The sequence below is a fragment of the Symphalangus syndactylus genome, chromosome 5, assembly GCF_028878055.3.
Source record: "Symphalangus syndactylus isolate Jambi chromosome 5, NHGRI_mSymSyn1-v2.1_pri, whole genome shotgun sequence".
Lineage (NCBI taxonomy): Eukaryota > Metazoa > Chordata > Mammalia > Primates > Hylobatidae > Symphalangus > Symphalangus syndactylus.
The window spans coordinates 56,313,100-56,332,706 of NC_072427.2; the positions used below are offsets into that span (position 1 = coordinate 56,313,100).

General features: G+C 40.1%; 2 protein-coding genes across 7 annotated transcripts in view; both read left to right on the plus strand.

The window, feature by feature from the left end:
- The window catches only part of OTUD7A (OTU deubiquitinase 7A), a 397,910-nt gene that overhangs the window by 86,857 nt on the left and 291,446 nt on the right, over positions 1-19,607 (plus strand). The gene's annotated exons all lie outside the window — the stretch shown is intronic.
- LOC129482552 (DEP domain-containing protein 1A-like) lies at positions 1,273-19,089 on the plus strand. Its single transcript, XM_055278541.2, is given in 3 exon segments — positions 1,273-12,487; positions 12,490-12,666; positions 13,556-19,089. Coding segments are annotated over 3 exon segments (1,596 nt in total). The 5' UTR covers positions 1,273-11,745; the 3' UTR covers positions 14,233-19,089.

Genomic DNA, 19,607 nt, shown 5'->3' on the forward strand with positions numbered 1-19,607 from the left:
GTAGAAGAAGCCCCATTTTAAAAATGCATATATACATGTAAATAAAATACGAGCTAGTTGAACGTTAAGTGTTTATTGTGTGTGTTACTAGAAGTGAAGAAAACAGCAGGAAATCTCTTGAGGTGAGTGAAATTGATGCATGGATGCTTTATTTTTAAGTGATTTTATAAACCAGAGGGGCAGATACTACAGAAAGAGTCATTTCCTGACAGCTGTCGCGGCTGGCCTATCTACTTGTGCCATCCTTGTTGGTTAATCACCCCAGGCACTCTCTTCTTGGTTTGAGGATGACTTGCTACCTCCTCGGAGGGAGCAGATCTCAGCACTTTGTCCTGGACTGGGTTGTGAAGGCTTCTCGGGTGCACTGAGAAGACTCCAAAAGCCCTTACCAGAAGCAGGCAGTGTGTGATTCCAAATCACAGGTTGAGGTCGGCAAGAACCTTGGAGAGAGTGAGTTCCAAATCCCCATCTTACTGACAACAGATCCAGGAGGACCAAGGCCTTCCTTGATGCATGGTACCCTCTGCACCCACCTCCTCCATTTGCCTCTCACCCACCCCTAGGGCTCCAGAGTGGCCCGGAAAGAAGACTCTGGTGTCCAGATCCTAACAGTGACAACCTAGGCCGATGTTCAGGAAGTTGCACTAGGAACCAGAAGCTGTGTTGTACAAGGAAAACAGTACATTGAGATCCTTTCCCAGGCTCTCAGACCCAGACTTTTTTCAACACACAAAGGCCACGGAAAGGAGATTTCTTCTTCTACCTGCTTCTTTACCGTCAATTACCTTGTACACAGGAATGGTGCGTTGTTTTTTCTTGTAAAGCAAATGCTGTTTATATGAAATAATTTGCTCCATTACATCAAGATAGTTCTAATGGAACAGGTTGGCAGTGTGAGAAACAGAGGTGTCTCCTGTAGCCTCTAAAAATGTGGATAAAAACACATGTTGCCTGGACGCCTTCCAGTGAAAGTTTAAATCAGTGAAGTGTACTTTTCAGATTGCATTAGTGCCAGCGTGACAGTTCCTGAGGAGAGCTGTTTTTCAGAGTTCTGAGCCCAGTTTCTGTTTTGGGTGATAGTGCCATGAAGGAAATGGAGCCCAGGGACTCCAGGAGGTGCCCTCGGCCTTTTGGTTAAATAGCGCACCTGGGTGAGGAATGGACAGTCTTAACTCTGGAGGAGAATTCTGGAAGAGAGTTACAGAGGGAAGACAATCTTCTAAAATGTGACCCAAGCTCTGCTGTGGAAATGGAGTATTTGGATATATTAAAAATTCCTAAAATAATTTCACATTCATCAAGTAGAGTTTATCCATTCAAGATGTAGCTGTTTCCCCAAGCTTCCATTTCTGTTTAGTTTTCCTTCCACGGTGCTGAAATATTGCATTTTTACCCCAAGAATTCATGTCTGCATTGATCTGCATTCCATTAATCATGTTTAAATCATTAAACGGAATAGTGAAGACATTATACTTGATGGTGGGACTGGGAGCGGGGAAAGGAAGAACAGAGAAATAAATGAATCCCCCACTCAGTGTGTGCGTGTTTATGTGCGTGCGTGTGTGTGTGTGTGTGTGTGTGAGAGAGAGAGAGAGAGAGATATATCTTGTTTACTTTTTCAATGAATTAATTTCACTTTTTCCTAATGTCCCTTGGCTAAGGAGAGGCTTTTCTGCCCAGGCAGGCAGTCCACGAATCCACACAAGCACTGAAACACTCTGTAGCCTGCAGACCAGCACCTGCAGCATTGGAGTGGGCATCCTAAACACTAGGGCTGCCTCCCGAGGGACAGAGCCCTGCTCCGTGCTACTGTGTGCATTGTATGTAGTTCAGGGCATTGGTCAACTAGAGCATGTGCTATTTCGTTAGGTAAATGGAAATTTTTTTCCATCTCTCTTTCCTTTGGATATACAATTTGCAGTGAGTGAGTTTGCTGTTCCCGGTCCTTCCCATCACTTTGAGGGATCCAGATGGAATCCCCCAGCTGCACCCCATGGTATATTTCTCCTCACCTGTTGTCTGTCTGTGGTTTTATCTGTGAAGATTATTGCTACAAAGTGACCAGTCAGAACCATCCCTGCTGACCCCCGGAATTCCTGCAGAACAGCCTTGTAGACAAGGTATGGGCTATTGAGTTCCTTGGGTATGGTACTTGTACCCCTCTCTCTATGTGTATTCTTGGGCTCTTGTCCTTAGAATTACTCTCTGCACATTCGGCCATTCCCATGGTGCTGATGACTGGGCAGATCAATCCCTCAGCCTGGGCCTCTTCTGGAGACTGATGATACCCCTAGATCCCGCTGTCCCACACATGGCCGGCCACCAGAACCATGTCTAAGAGCCGCTCCACTTCCTCCCATCAGCCCATCATTTCCACCTGTGTCACCCGCTGTGCTCATCCTCTCCCTCACTGCCCTCTGCCACTGCGTTGGGTGCTTGCAAATGCTGCAGCCGCTTGTGTTCTTTGCTCTCAATTCTGCAGCTGCCCCCATGCCAGGCTCTGCCTTCAGCCTCTTTGCACACAGCTTTCAGAGTTTGTGGGCTGCCCCCAGAACTCCCTCACTCAGCCCCCTTTAGGCAGAACCCACACACCCATCTACTCCAGGGGCTGCCATGAGATCTCTTCCATGTGCATCCAACATGGAAGCCCCTGCCTGGCTGCCTGGGGGCCTGGGCTGAGGGTGGGGGGCGGGGGGCCTGCAGTAGCACCTCAGCCTCTGCACTGCACTCCACACACACTGCCTGCTCTGTGCTGGTGCCCACAGGCCAGCGGCCTTCATGGGGTGAAGAAGGAGGACGTCCCTCCATTTTCTGTCCATCCTGAGTGCCAGCGCTGACCCAAGATCCTGGCAACCCCACAGTTCATCCAGGGTCCACATGAAGGTCCTAATGCCCACTGGGTAAGGATCGCATTTAATTATGGTTCAGCATTGACCATTTGGATAACCTTGAACCAGGGAGTACCAGTCATTGGGGTACTATAGACTGAATATTTGTGTCCCTCTCAACCTAACCCCCAAGATGATGGGATTGGGAAGTGAGCCCTTAGGGAGGTGATAAGGTCATGTGGAATGGGATTAGTGCCCTTATAAGAGAGGCCTGAGAGAGACCCCTTGCCAAAAGGTTGTCGTGAGGATGCAGGGAGAAGTCACCGTGTATGAACCAGGAGCAGGGCCCTGGTCAGACTTACTCTGCCAGCACCTGATCTTGGAATCCCCAGCCTCCAGAACCATGAGAAATGAATGCCTGTTGTTTATGAGCAACCCAGTTTATGGTATCACATTACAGCTGTCCAAATGCACTGAGCTAGGGGGCAGGTGGCCTTGTAACAAAATGCTCCATTTTACAAAAGGATTAATGATAGGAACCTATTAGATAACAAGCCTCCCTAGTATGCGTTTAAAGCCCAATTTCACTTACTAGCGAATGCCCACTTTCAGGGACAAACTAACATAAACAGTTCAGCTCACATCCCTGAGGAGTGTTGTAAGGACCCCCGGTTCCTTCAGACCCTGGCAGTCACAGTGCACTGCAAAGCTGTTAACACACAGGCATGCACTGTTTTCCTCAGTATTCCTAAGTGTTGGGGTCTTTGCCTTTAATTGGGTTGTAGCTTTAGTAGAGGAAGGCAGGTCTCCACTGAATTGGGATGTTCCTGTCCCCACATACCTGAGGCTGAATGCAAGGAAAGGTGAACCTTATTAGGACAGGGCAGCTGCCACTTCTTACCAAGGAAGGAGAGAGTGGGGAGGGGCCACGTGCTGTCAGATCTCTAGTCACACCACAGGCTGCAGGCAGCCCCTGTCCCTTGCTCCCACTCTCCCCACAGATTCTGGCAGCCACCATCCAGGAGATACGCTGAGCAAGAAGACTCAACCAGAAAGTCACACCAAGAGCTTGGCCCTTCGGAGCATTCCCGCAAAGCCCGAGTGGTTAGGAAGTACATATGTCGCTATCTGGAAGTCCCACACTGGAAGTATTATGTGGAATAAGCTTAAGACACAGCCAGGCCATTAGCCAGGCCATTTGCCAGGCCCTACTGGGAGCGGCACCAGGTGCTAAGAGGACCTGGCCTGGGGCAGCTGTCAGGGGCAGCCCGAAGCATAGGCCCAGAATGCACCTCCCCTCTCCCTGCATAATGACGGGGCGCTTCTGCAGTGTGTGGACAGGTGCAGGTGGCTGCGTGGCAGTGGCACTCTGTCCCTGCACGGCGACCGGGTGCTTCTGCAGTGTGTGGACAGGTGCAGGTGGCTGCGTGGCAGTGGCACTCTGTCCTTGTACTCTTCCCTGTGTGTCTTTCCCTGGAAATGTTCATCAGTTGTGTGTGTGTGTGTGTGTGTGTGTGTGTGTGTTTTAACCTCAGATATTAATTTGGTGACTTCTGGACTGAAATTAAGCTTTGAATGCACTGCTGCTGGAAATCAAACATGAATTTGAGAAATCAAGCCTCTCCCCTGGGTGTGGCTTGGCTTTTCCAGTCCCAGGTTCAGCTGATTTAGAGCCTGTCCTGAGGGATACACTCACATTCTTCCCTTTCTCACCTCCCGCCCCTGCTGCTTTGCCCATGTCTACACTCATTCCTTCTGGCGTCCAGGAGCAAATCTTTTCCCCTTAAACTACAAGCCCATTCAGTAGGACTGGGTTAGGAGAGTAGTATCCTCTGTGGGGAAAACAGATCACGTTTTGTTGCTTAAAAAATTCGGCTTCAAAGACTATTTTCCTCCTAGATATCTGCACAGTTGATCTTCAAGCTTTTGCACAAATGTCATCTCAATGAATCTCTTCAATTTTACAGCCCACTCTCCAGACACCCTGTCCTGCCCAGCAAGCCAGGTCTTCTGTTGTAGTCACAGCACTTATAGACTCATAACCTATTGTTTAATTTACTTGTTTTTTTCTCTGTTCTTATTGGAGTATAAACTCTACAAAGGCAGAGGTTTTCATCCACTGTTGTGTGCTGAGCACCTAAAATAATCCTCATTACATAATTATTCATTGAATGAATGAATATGTGGCTTTTGTTATTTTTAAATGAATCTGCAGTGTTGGTCTTAAAACTGCCTTGGGTCCATATATTTTGGCATTTTATTTTCTTAAGCAGCTGAGTCTTTCAGAAAGCGAATAAAGATGATTAGTGTAGTCAAAGTGAAACTCTATAAAACTTTGGAATGGGTAAGTGTTGAAGAGGGGGAGGTGTGTGTGTGTGTGTGTGTGTAAATGCACGGACATGTGAGCATACACACGTGCATGCATAGGTCAGAGGAGAGGATAATGTATTTGGGTGTGATGTTGTGTCTCTTTTTACAGTAGTATCACCTTTTTTTTTTTTTTTTTTACTATCTTTTCAATCAAAACTGTTCCACCGAGAAGGCATTGGGTTGTCTTTGCCTGATGAGATGGCCTGACCCCCACGAGAAGGCCACGACAATGTCACAATCCACTTAGGTGGTCTGTGGATCCCCCTGGGTCGTTGACTCTTAATTTTAAAAGACAAGTGTTATAAGCTTTTGCTGTTATGGTGAAAATATATCTTCCTTTCCTAAATTAAGGGGAAACTTAAATGGCTGATAGTATTTCCCAGACAACAGGGATCATGTTTGAAGCCTTGATAAAAAGTGTGCAGAAAAATCTCTGGATGTGGCACGGAAACTGATGTTGCTGTAATCAGCAACTAGCAGTAAGTATCTGAGATCCCTCTCCGGAGATGCACCTGACTGCGTTTATGTGCCTGATGCTAACATGTCCTCATTAACAGAGTGTGCTGGAGCTGGAGCTGGAGCTTTATTTCAGAGTGGCAAGTTCAAGCCAGAATGTTTTATGGCAGTCAGATAGTCATTCACTTTCCTTCTGGGCTGGTCTTTCAAAGTTTTCTTTTTCTCCTCCATAGAGGACAGTATTTTCCAAGGTGTTCAGATGTTTTGGTGATAAGATATTTTAAAGCAGTCTAAAGCATCACGAAGAGCCGGCAGGAGGCCCCTAGGTGCAAGGCACAGGGTGATCGCAGGACTGGTTACGGAGCTGTCCCTGGGCTGACTCTGACTCACCTGGCAGTGGGCAGCCTGCTTCAGCCCGTTCCTGGGCTGCAGAGAGCACCTTGCTCATCGGAATTTGCTGCTGTCCCATGGTTTTTTGTATGGCCTGGGAAACCACTGAGCAGCCCTCAACTCCAGAATGCATTTCCATGGAGCTCAACTGGGAGGATTTTATTTGGGGAAGAAAAGAACCCTCTCATAATGCATGGCTGTGTGGCTGCTCTGGGCATGTCTTCAGATAGCCGGGTTTTTACTTTTTACCCACTGTGCCATTAGCTTCATTTCAATGACTGATAAAGTGTTCTTCTTGACAATTAAACAGTGCGTTTGCTGATAATTATTTCTTTTTGTTGTCAATTTTAAAGGTGCTGGTCAACAGATTGTGAGTCGATTATAAATTGCCTCTCCCAACCTCCCACTATCTCATTCACTATTTGTATGGCATGTTAAGATGTTTTGAGGAGTGGAGCATTTACATAGCATCTGTTGATCGACTGCAAATGTGTGTGTGTATTTCATATATTTAAACCCATCAAAGACTCCAGCATCCAGCTTGCTGTTCTCACATTTCAGATGAAAAACTGAAACACAAAGATTAACAAAGTCCCCTAAATTTATATAGATGGTTAATAGTGGAAGCTGGGATTAAACTGGTCTTACAGATTACATGTTTGTATCCCCTCCCCCAAATTCATATGTTGAAATCCTAACTCCTAAGGTGATGATATTAGGAGGTGATACCTTTGGGAAGTGATTAGGTCACGAGGGTGTATCCCTCATGAATGAGATTAGTGCCCTCATAACGGGGACCCCAGACATTCCATTGCCCCTTCTACCATGTGAGGATGGGGAGAAGGCACCATCTATAAAGGGGTAGCAGGCCCTTATCAGACATGGAATCTGCAGGCACCTTGATGTTGGACTTCTACCCTCCAGAACTGTGAGAAATTGTCAGTAGGATACATATTCAATGGTATTTTTGTTATAGCAGCCTGAACTAACTAGACTAACTGTGGAAGATGTCACTTCACAAGATAATGAATTCTGTCAAAGGACATATCACTCATCTTAGCAAATGTCAATATGTAAATGTTTTATATAAACAAAACTCCATCTTCAGTTTCCTGCATTTTGTCATTTAAATGGAGTACATGCTAAATAATAATCGTTCATTAAATGTTTCTAGAATTTATATTCATATATACAGATATATAGATAGGCTTATATCTACATATTAAAATATACATATCTGTAATTATATTAGCCAGGTAATATCGAGTAACCAGTAAAATCAGCTAAAAATTGAAAATAGTACAGAAAAACACCACTTTCAACATTGTTAATATGAAACAAAGTGTTTTTGTAGCATTACTTGACACTATATACGAACTTCTTTAATACATTGCAAATTAACAGGTAAAAATGGTTGTACATATTAACCACAATTAGAATTTAAGATAGCACATCTAGATATATTTGGGCTTATAAAGTATATTGTAGGTGCTATTTGAACTTCATATATGTGTAATATACATAAAAGGAATATATTTTTCTTTTTAAGAGTTTGTTTTTATGTGCTTTTATTTCAAAAAGTAAACTTTGCTGCACATTGAAATCAGCTGGGGGGCTTTCAGATGTCCTAGTGTATGGCTGTCAGTCCCAGTTATTCTGATTGAATAAGGTTTAATCTGTGTATTGGGATTTTACCAAGCTACCTAAGTAATTCTAATGTGCAGCAAACTTTGGGAATCCCTGGTGTATGCAGTGCATGAAGAATCATCAGATTTAGTGTCTGTGTATGCCCCACAACTCATCATTTTTTTTCATTTATTCCTTTACTTACTGTACCCTTGCCAACTATCTGTCAGGGATTATGCAAATGCTAGGCACATAGAGGTGAATGAAAAAGGCATAGCATTGCCCTCCTGCGGTTTTAGTCTATCAGAGAGATATAAACAGTTTACAGGTAAATAAATCAACACTCTAAAATATTTTTTAAAGATTGTGGAAAGTGAGAAGGAGGTCATGAACAAGAAGCTGTTAGGGAGAATAAATATAGGTCCAGGCAGCAAGACAACATGGATGAACACTACAAGTCAGGAAGGAGTTTGGCAGGCTCTAAGGCCAAACAGAAGGCTGAAGTGTCCCATGGGAGAGGCTGAAGAGGTTGGAGAGGGGTGTTTTGCAGGGGCTTTGAAGCCATGCTAGTGACTTTGGACTTAGACTTCAAACATTGTGATGCTGTTGGTTATTTTAGGCCAGGGGGCTGGGGTCAGAGTGGAGGTGGAGATGGAGATAAGGTTCTAGTTAACCATTTTAAAAGTTCTTTGTGGTGGCTGTTGCATTCATTCAAGTAAGGGATGATAGTAACCTGGAGAAGAGTGGTGTAGTAGAAGTGCATTCATGATGTATTTGGAGGAACCCACTGGCGTCACTGGTGAATTGCATACGTGATGCGAGGAAGAGAAAGGAATCAAGGACAATTCCAAGCATTTGACCTAAGCAATCATGTAAATGTTGATGTCATTTGGTGGGAAGGGAGATGGTTCATGGGCTGTTGCCAGTGGATGTGGATTTGGAAGTAAAGTCAGTATTTCTATCTGGCATATTAAGCTTGAGATGCCAGATAGACATCTAAATGGAGCTGACAGATAGTCCAATAAACCAGTACCCATACCAAGAAACAGAACATAAGCAGTTGGACAGAAACGTTCTTCTTCCTCTTTCAGTATCTACCCTTCTGTGACCTTGTTAAACTCAAGTGTTGGTTCTAGTAATTTTTCTGTAGATTTTTTATAATTTTCTAAAAAACTCATCTGTGAGTAAAGTCAGTTGAGATTTATTTCCTTCCAATATGTATGCCTTTAATTTGTTGTTCTTATTTCATTGGCCAGAGCCTCTGGTACAATGTGGACCATGAGGGGCAAGCGCAGGGGATCCTTGCCTTGCTCTTGATTGTAGGTGTAGAGCATGCACACTTGCATCGTCAAGTCTGATGTAGGCTGTCAGTTTTCAAAGATGCCCTTTGTCAGGTTGAGGGAGTCCTTTTATATTCTTAATCTGTTGAGAATTTTTTATGAATAGATGGTAGATTTTGTCAAAGGCTTTCCTGTATGTTCTATATCTAGTGAGATTATTATTTGGCGTTTTCATTTATTCTGTTAACATAATATCATTATTTTCTAATGTTAAACCAACCTTCCATTACTGGAATAAATCCAAATTGGTCATGGTGTATCTTTTTAAATATGTTGCTGAATTTGGTTTGCTCATATTTTGTTAAGACCATTTATGTCTGTGTTCATGAAGGATATTGGCCTATAGTTTCTTTTCTTTGTCTGACTTTGATATCAGACTAAAGCTAACTCCACAGAATAAGTTGAGCGGTGTTCCCTCCTCCAGTATTTTATGAAAGCATTTGTGAAGGATTAATATACTTTCTTTAAGTCCTTGGTAGAATACACCAGTGACACCATTTCAGGGTGGACTTGACTTTGTGGGAAGAGTATTATTACCAGCTTAATTCCTTTGCTTGTTATTGATTTATTCAGATTTTCTACTTTCTTATTGGATAATCTTTGATAATTTGTATATTTGTAAGAATTTGTCCACTTAATGTGAGTTTTCTGACTTTTTTACATAAAGTAGTTCATATTCCCATATAATTAATACTCTTGGTGTCTGTAGTTTTGATAGCAATATCCCCCCTTTCATTCATGATTTTTGTGATTTCTGTACTCTCTTGAATTATTGGTAATCTGACTAAGGGTTTGTCAGTTTTGTTAATATTTCCAAAGAGCCAACATTCGATATTTTATTTTTCTGTTTTCTGTTCTGGTCTTCGTTGTTTTCATTATTCTGCTTTTGTGTTTAGCTTGCTTTTTTTTTCTAGTTTCTTAAGGTGGATGCTTAGCTTATTAATTTCATACCTGTCTTTTCTAATATAGTTACATTTTTAATTTTATTTTTTGAATTGGCATACCGCAAAATTGACTTTTTGTTGTATAGTTCTGAGTTTAACACACTTATAGATTTTATTTAACCACTATCACAATCAGTGTGTGGAACAATTTCATCACCTGGCAAAACCCCCAAGCGGCCCGTTTGCAGTCAGCCCTTCCTTTGCTCCTAACTAACCCCTGGCAACCACTAATCTTTTCTCTGTCCCTATAGTTTTGCTATTTTCAGGGTGTCATAAAAATGGAATCATATGCTATGTATTATGTTTGGACTGGCATCCTTCACTCAGCATAGCAGATTTGAGATTTATCCTTGTTGTGTGAAATCAATAGTTCATTCCTTTTTATTGCTGAAAAGTATGTCATTGTGTGGATGCACCACAGTTTGTTTATTCATTCACACTGTGAAGGATATTTGGGAGGTTCTAGTTTGGGATTATAACAAATAAAGTGGCTATGAATATTTGTGAACAGGCATTTGGGAAAACTAAGTTTTCATTTCCCTAGAATAAGTATCTAGGAATGAGATTGCTGTGTCATGCATAAGTATATGTTTAATTTTATTTAAAAACTGCCCAACTATATTCCAGGTAATTTTTGCTTCATGTAATTTGAAGCTCTGTTGTTAGGTGCATACACATTTGGGATTGTTTTTTCTTTTTGATGAATTGAACCTTTTATCATTACATATTATCTCTCATAATCCTTGGAATTTCCCTTGCTGTAGTCTACTGTATCTGATGACAATATATCTGATGTTAATAGAACTACTATAGCTTTGTTTCCATTAATGTTTTCATGACATATCTTAGACCATCATTTACTTTTGACCTACTTATTTTGTTGAACTTAAAGTGGATTTCATAGAGAAAGCATCTTGTTGAGTCTTATTTCTAAATTCATTCTAATAATCGATGTCTATTAATTGGTATATTTCAGCCCTTTGCATTTAATTATCGATTTGTTTGTACTTAGGTGGACAGCTTTTTGTTATTTGTTTAGTGTTTGTTCTTTCATTTTTGTACCTGTTTCCCCTTTCCTGTCTATCTTTGGGATGCTTGAATTTTTTTAGTATTCTATTTTAACTTTTGTGTTTTTATATTCTCTTTGTATACTTTTTGGTGATTGCTCTAGAGATTACAATATTCGTACTTATTTTTTCACAGTCTGTGTAGAACAACATTTAACTACTTAATATGGAATCTAGAAACCTTACCACCATATAGGTCCCTTTACTTCACCCCCTTTGTGTTGTAGGTGTCTTATGTATTACATCTGCAGACACTGAAAATGCCACCAGTGTTATCACTTTTTTTTTTTTTTTTTTGAGATGGGGTCTCTGTCACCTAGGCTGGAGTGCAGTGGAACGATCTCGGCTCACTGCAACCTCTGCCTCCAGACTCAAGTGAGTCTCCCACCTCAGCCTTCCGAGTAGCTAGGACCACAGGCATGTGCCACCATGCCCAGCTAATTTTTGTATTTTTGGTAGAGACAGGGTTTCATCAAGTTGCCCAGGCTGGTCTCAAACTCCTGAGCTCAAGCGATCCACCTGGCTTGGCCTCCCCAAGTGCTAGGGTTACAGGCATAAGCCACCGTGCCTGGCATCACTTTTAGTTTATAGATATTCTATAGAAATTATGAGGCCAAACCGCGCAGCCCTCTATGCTATACAAGTCGGTGGCAGGGCCAATGGTTGTGCCGAGACTCGCCACTGCCCGGGCTGCTGGGCCTGAGTGTCGCCTACACCGCCATGGATGCCACCGGGCGCTGACAGACCTACGGAGAGTCGGGCTGTGACTCCCGAGCCTTATCGGGCCACCAAGCTGTGGAATGAGGTTACCACATCTTTTCGAGCAGGAATGCCTCTAAGAAAACACGGACAACACTTTAAAAAATATGGCAATTGTTTCACAGCAGGAGAAGCAGTGGATTGGCTTTATGACCTATTAAGAAATAGTAGCAATTTTGGTCCTGAAGTTACAAGGCAACAGACTATCCAACTGTTGAGGAAATTTCTTAAGAATCATATAATTGAAGATATCAAAGGGAGGTGGGGATCAGAAAACGTTGATGATAACAACCAGCTCTTCAGATTTCCTGCAACTTCGCCACTTAAAACTCTACCACGAAGGCATCCAGAATTGAGAAAAAACAGCATACAGAACTCTTCCAAACATAAAGACAGTATTTTTAAATTACGAAACTCATCTTGTAGAACTCCTAAAAAGCATGGATTACATTTATCTCAGGAAAGTGCCGAGAAAATAAAGCATGAAATAATAAATGAAGATCAAGAAAATGCCGTTGATGATAGAGAACTAAGCCAGGAAGACATTGAAGAAGTTTGGAGATATGTTATTCTGATCTACCTGCAAACTATTTTAGGTGTGCCATCCCTAGAAGAAGCCATAAATCCAAAACAAATAATTCCCCAATATATAATGTACAACATGGCCAATACAAGTAAACATGGAGTAGTTATACTACAAAATAAATCAGATGGGTATTATCTGGCATGAAGTGCCTAGCAAATTGGCCAAGAAGCAATGATATGAATAATCCAACTCATGTTGGATTTGGATGACATGTATTCAGAACAATCACAGATTATTTTCTAGATCTCCCTGAACCTCAACTTACTTTTGAATGTTACAAATTATTTGTGAACATTTTGGTTGCATCTTAATTTTTGTTTCATTTCCCGGTAGTTATTTATGGCTACATCACAGTTTCAGATAGATCCAGTGGGATACATAAAATCCAAGATGATCCACAGTCTTCAAAATTCCTTCACTCAAACAATTTGAATTCCTTCAGATCAACTGAGTGCCTTCTTCTCAGTCTGCTTCATAGAGGAAAAAAAAAACAAAGAAGAATCAGATTCTACTGAGAGACTACAGATAAGCAATCCAGGATTTCAAGAAAGATGTGCTAAGAAAATGCAGCTAGTTAATTTAAGAAACAGAAGAGTGAGTGCTAATGACATAATGGGAGGAAGTTGTCATAATTTAATAGGGTTAAGTGGTATGCATGATCTATCCTCTAACAGCAAACCAAGGTGCTGTTCTTTGGAAGGAATTGTAGATGTGTCAGGGAATTCAAGTAAAGAGGCATCCAGTGTCTTTCATCAATCTTTTCCGAACATGGAAGGACAAAATAATAAACTGTTTTTAGAGTCTAAGCCCAAATAGGAATTCCTGTTGAATCTTCATTCAGAGGAAAATATTCAAAAGCCATTCAGTGCTGGTTTTAAGAGAACCTCTACTTTGACTGTTCAAGACCAAGAGGAGTTGTGTAATGGGAAATGCAAGTCAGAACAGCTTTGTAGGTCTCAGAGTTTGCTTTTAAGAAGTAGTACAAGAAGATTCAGTTATATCAATACACCAGTGGCTGAAATTATCATGAAACCAAATGTTGGACAAGGCAGCACAAGTGTGCAAACAGCTATGGAAAGTGAACTTGGAGAGTCTAGTGCCACAATCAATAAAAGACTCTGCAAAAGTACGATAGAACTTTCAGAAGATTCTTTACTTCCAGCTTCTTCTATGTTGACTGGCACACAAAGTTTGCTGCAACCTCATTTAGAGAGGGTTGCCATCAATGCTCTACAGTTATGTTGTTTGTTACTTCCCCCACCAAATCATAGAAAGCTTCAGCTTTTAATGTGTATGATTTCCCGAATGAGTCAAAATGTTGATATGCCCAAACTTCATGATGCAATGGGTGCGAGATCACTGTTGATACATACCTTTTCTCAATGTGTGTTATGCTGTGCTGAAGAAGTGGATCTTGATGAGCTTCTTGCTGGAAGATTAGTTTCTTTCTTAATGGATCATGATCAGGAAATTCTTCAAGTACCCTCTTACTTACAGACTGCAGTGGAAAAACATCTCGACTACTTAAAAAAGGGACATATTGAAAATCCTGGAGATGGACTATTTGCTCCTTTGCCAACTTACTCATACTGTAAGCAGATTAGTGCTCAGGAGTTTGATGAGCAAAAAATTTCTACCTCACAAGCTGCAATTGCAAAACTTTTAGAAAATATTGTTAAAAACAGGAGTTTACCTCTAAAGGAGAAAAGAAAAAAACTAAAACGGTTTCAGAAGGAATATCCTTCGATATATCAGAAAAGATTTCCAACCACGGAGAGTGAAGCAGCACTTTTTGGTGACAAACCTACAATCAAGCAACCAATGCTGATTTTAAGAAAACCAAAGTTCCGTAGTCTAAGATACTAGCTGAATTAAAAATTATGTAATACTTGTGGAACTTTGATAAATGAAGCCATATCTGAGACTACTCAAAAGGAAGTCTGTCATTAATAAGGTATTTCTAAATAAACACATTATGTAAGGTAGTGCCAAAATAGATGTTTATCAATGTGAGACTCCTAGGAAACTAACTAGATCTCAATTGAGAGCACATAACATATACTTTTTGTTTTTAACACAGCTATCCAGTAAGGCTGTCATGATGTGTGCTAAAATTTTATTTACTTGAATTTTGAAAACTGAGCTCTGTTAGGGACTAAACTATAATTCTGTTTTTAAAAGAAAATTTATCTGCAAATGTGCAAGTTCTGAGATATTAGCTAATGAATTAGTTGTTTGGGGTTACTTCTTTGTTTCTAAGTATAAGAATGTGAAGAATATTTGAAAACAATGAAATAATTCTCAGCTCCCAAATGTTGCACTCTTTTATATATTCTTTTTCCACTTTTGATCTATTTATATATATGTATGTGTTTTTAAAATATGTATATATTTTATCAGATTTGGTTTTGCCTTAAATATTATCCCCAACTGCTTCAGTCATTCATTTGTTCAATATATATATTTTGAATTCTAATTTTCATAATCTATTAGAAGATGGGGATGTAAAAGAAGTATAAGGCAATCATATATTCATTCAAAAGATATTTATTTAGCAACTGCTATGTGCCTTTCATTATTCCAGATATGCGGAGACAATGATAAATAAAACATATAATCTCTTCCATAAGGTATTTATTTTTTAATCAAGGGAGATACACCTATCAGATGCTTAAAATAACAACATTGCCCACTGAAATCAGGGCGTATAGAATCATTCAGCTAAAGACTGACTTCTATGGTGATGGAACAGGTCTCTAAGCTAGTGGTTTTCAAACTGGTGCACATTAGACTCACCTGAGGAGTTTTAAAACAGCCTATATGCCCAGGGCCTAACTTTTACTAATTAGATCTGAATTTTGGGGATGTTGTATAGGGATTAGTATTTTTTTTAATCTAGGTGATTCCAATATTCAGCCAACTGTGAGAAACAATGGCCTAAATGCTTTTTATAAACGTTTTTATAAGTGTCAAGATAATGGCACATTGACTTTATTTTTTCATTGGAAGAAAATACTTGCCAAGTATAAATCACTCTCATCTTAAAACAAGCTTCTTCAGGTTTCTGCTTGATTGACTTGGTACAAACTTGAAGCAAGTTGCCGTCTATTTTTTACTTCAAGATTGTTTCATATCTATTCCTTAAGTGTGAAGAAATATATAATGCCTGGGTTGTAATAAAATCTTAATGTTTAATGACTATTCTCATTTCTCAATGTAATTTCATACTATTTCTCTATAAAATGATAGTGTTCCATTTAACATTACTGATTTTTATTTAAAACCTTGACAGAAAATTATAAATATGACTTTATCCTGGCTATAAAATTATTGGACCAAATTGAATTCTTTCTAAGGCATTTGTATACTAAAACTTTTATTGCTTATAGATATGTAAAATGTGGATTATGTTGCAAATTGAGACTAAAATTATTTGGAGTTTTGTAACAAAAAAAATTATGAGAAGAATCTGTTATATTATCCATATATGTACCATTTCTGTTGCTTTTTATGTCTGAAGCTTCAAGTTTCCCTCCCATGTCATTCTTGTCTGAGAGACTTCCATTAACATATCTTTCAGAGCAGCTCCATTGACTAATTCTCTTCATTTTCTTTCATCTGAGAATATCTTTGTTTCCTTTCCATTCTTGAAGATTATTTGTACTTAGTATAGAATTCTGGGTTAACAGTTCTTGTCTTTCATTCCTTTAAAAATGTTGTGCCTCTGTGGTTTCTGATGAGAAATCTGCAGTCATTCAGAGGGTTGTTCTCCTATTTATAATGCGGTGATTTTTCCTTGCTGTATTCAGGCTTTTTGTCAAAAATCTTGTCTTTGGTTTTCAGCTGCATGATTATGATTTGTCTGGGCCTGGATTTCTTTTATTTTCTTTTGCTTGGGGTTCCCTGAGTGTCTTAAATCTATAAATTTGTCTTTCACTAAATTTGGGAAGATTTCAGCCACCATTTGTCAAATTTTCTTTTCCACACCAGACTCTTACTCCTTTCTTGGGACTTTGATGACACAAATGTTCAACCTTTTGAATTCTTTCCCTCAGTTTCCTGAGTCTCTTAATTTTTTTTCATTTTTTTTCTCTCCGATGTTCAAATTAGATAATTTCTATTGATTTCTCTTCAAGTCCAATGACTTTCCTCTGCTATCTCCATTCTGCCATTTAACCCATCTAAAGAACATTTTTTACATTTCAGCTATTGTATTTTTCATCTCTAAAATTTCCACTTGATTCTTCTTTGTATCTTTTGTTTCTTTACTGAGACTTCTGTCTTTTTGTTGTTGTTGTTGTTGTTGTTGTTGTTGTTGTTGAGATGGAGTCTCGCTCTGTCGCCCAGGCTGGAGTGCAGTGGCACGATCTCTGCTCACTGAAACCTCCGTCTCCCGGATTCAAGTGATTCTTCTGCCTCAGCCTCCTCAATAGCTGGGATTACAGGTACATGCTACCAGGCCCAGTTAATTTTTGTACTTTTAGGAGAGACAGGGTTTCACCATGTTGGTCAACCTGGTCTTGAACTCCTGACCTCAGGTGATCCGCCTGCCTCAGCCTCACAAAGTGTTGGGATTACAGGTGTGACCCACCGCGCCTGGCCGACTTCTGTCTTTACATTTGTTTATTCTTACACCTTGGAGCATGGTTATTATAGCTGCTTTTGTCTGCTTTTGCCAATATTTTTGTCGTCTCAGAGTAGCATATGTTGTTTTTCTCTTTTCTTGTAGTAAAGGTTTTCCTGGTCATTTGTGTACCAAGTAATTTGGATTGAATCCTGGACATTTGGAATATTACAGACTCTATGTCTTATCATAAGGAGAATATTGATTTTGTTTGTTTTATCAGGCAATCTACATAGTTAGGTTCAGGCTTCAAGTTCTGACCCTTTTAGGGATGTGGTTCCAAAGCTGAGTCTGTTTTCAGAGCTTTCACAATGCTATTTGGATCCTTCTATAGCTTATGCACCACTCAGTGGCAAGCCTGGGACCTGGATGGTAGCTAGTCCTATAGTTCTATAATCAAAGCCTTTGGTATACTGTTTAGGGTTAGATTCGTGCATGCACAGCTCAGAGGTGAGCCAGAAGATCACACCTCACTTTACAGGGTTACTTTCTTGAGCTCCTCCTCTTCACAGTCTTTCTGGTTCTTTATGCTCCTTTCAGTGTCCTTTGATCAGATAACCAGGGCTTTAGTGTCCCTGCTTTGTCTTGTACTTTATGACTTTATCTGTGTGGGGGTTAAGTGGTGGGAGGACAGAGAAAAAAAAGCAATGAGGATTTGCTCCAAGCCCTTGAGACCACAGCTTCTGTGAGCAGAGAGGAGAATTCCCCTCCCTCAGAGTTTTAGGAACATGCCTGGAAGCTGTGGCCACCACTCCTGCCACTGCAGAATTGCTACCACATCATTGATTTTACTGTTAGTTTTGAAAAACCAATTTGGTTGAGATATAATTCACATATCATAATTCACCCACTAAAAGTACAGTTTATTGATTTTTAGTATATTCGCAGATACATGCAACTATTCGCACAATTTAATTTTGGAACACTTCATTACCCCAAAAAGAAATTCTTACTCATTACCGGTGACTTACACACATGCCTCCCGCTGTAGGCAACCATTAATCTATTTTCTGTCTTTACAGATTTACCAGGGCATTTTATACAAATGGCATCATATAATATATTATCTTTTGTGTTTGGCTTCTTTCACTTAATGTTTTCAAGGTTCATCCATGTTGTAGTAAGTACCAGTACTTTCTTCCTTTTCATTGCTGAATGATATTCAATTGTATGGATATATCACATTGCATGTATCTATTCATCAGTTGATGGATATTTGGGTTGTTCTACTTTTGGCTAATATGAATAATGCTGTTACGACAATTCGTATACAGATACGTTTTCATTTCTCTTTGGTATATACCTAGGAGTAGAATGTCTGGGTCGTATGGGAATTCTATGCTTAACTTTTTGAGGAACTGCTGAACTGTATTTTGAAGTAGCTGTATCATTTTATGTTCCTACCAGCAGAGTATAAGATTTCCAGTTTCTCCACATCTTTGCTAACGCTTATTATTGTCTGTCTGTCTTATTATACCCATCTTAGTGGGTGTGAAGTTATATTTCATTGTGATTTTGATTTGCATTTCCTTAGTGACTAGTGATATTGAGTATCTTTTCATGTGATTATTGACTAGTTTTATGTATTCTTTGGAGAAATATCTGTTCAAATCCTTTGTCCATTTTTATTGGTTATTTGTGTTTTTATTATTGAGTTGTATATATCCTGTATACAAGTACCTTATCAGATGTACATTGTGCAAATATTTTCTCCCATTCTGTAGGTTGCCTTTCCACATTCTTTTTTTTTTTTTTTTTTTTTTTTTTTTTATTATACTTTAGGGTTTTAAGGTACACGTGCACAATGTGCAGGTTTGTTACATATGTATCCATGTGCCATGTTGATTTCCTGCACCCATTACCTCGTCATTTAGCATTAGGTGTATCTCCTAATGCTGTCCCTCCCCCCTCCCCCCACCCCACAACAGTCCCCGGAGTGTGATGTTCCCCTTCCTGTGTCCATGAGTTCTCATTGTTCAATTCCCACCTATGAGTGAGAACATGCGGTGTTTGGTTTTTTGTCCTTGCGATAGTTTACTGAGAATGATGTTTTCCAGTTTCATCCATGTCCCTAGAAAGGACACGAACTCATCATTTTTTATGGCTGCATAGTATTCCATGGTGTATATGTGCCACATTTTCTTAATCCAGTCTATCGTTGTTGGACATTTGGGTTGGTTCCAACTCTTTGCTATTGTGAATAGTGCCGCAATAAACATACGTGTGCATGTGTCTTTATAGCAGCATGATTTATAGTCCTTTGGGTATATACCCAGTAATGGGATGGCTGGGTCAAATGGTATTTCTAGTTCGAGATCCCTGAGGAATCGCCACACTGACTTCCACAATGGTTGAACTAGTTTACAGTCCCACCAACAGTGTAAAAGTGTTCCTATTTCTCCACATCCTCTCCAGCACCTGTTGTTTCCAGATTTTTTAATGATGGCCATTCTAACTGGTGTGAGATGGTATCTCACTGTGGTTTTGATTTGCATTTCTCTGATGGCCAGTGATGATGAGCATTTCTTCATGTGTTTTTTGGCTGCATAAATGTCTTCTTTTGAGAAGTGTCTGTTCATGTCCTCTGTCCACTTTTTGATGGGGTTGTTTGTTTTTT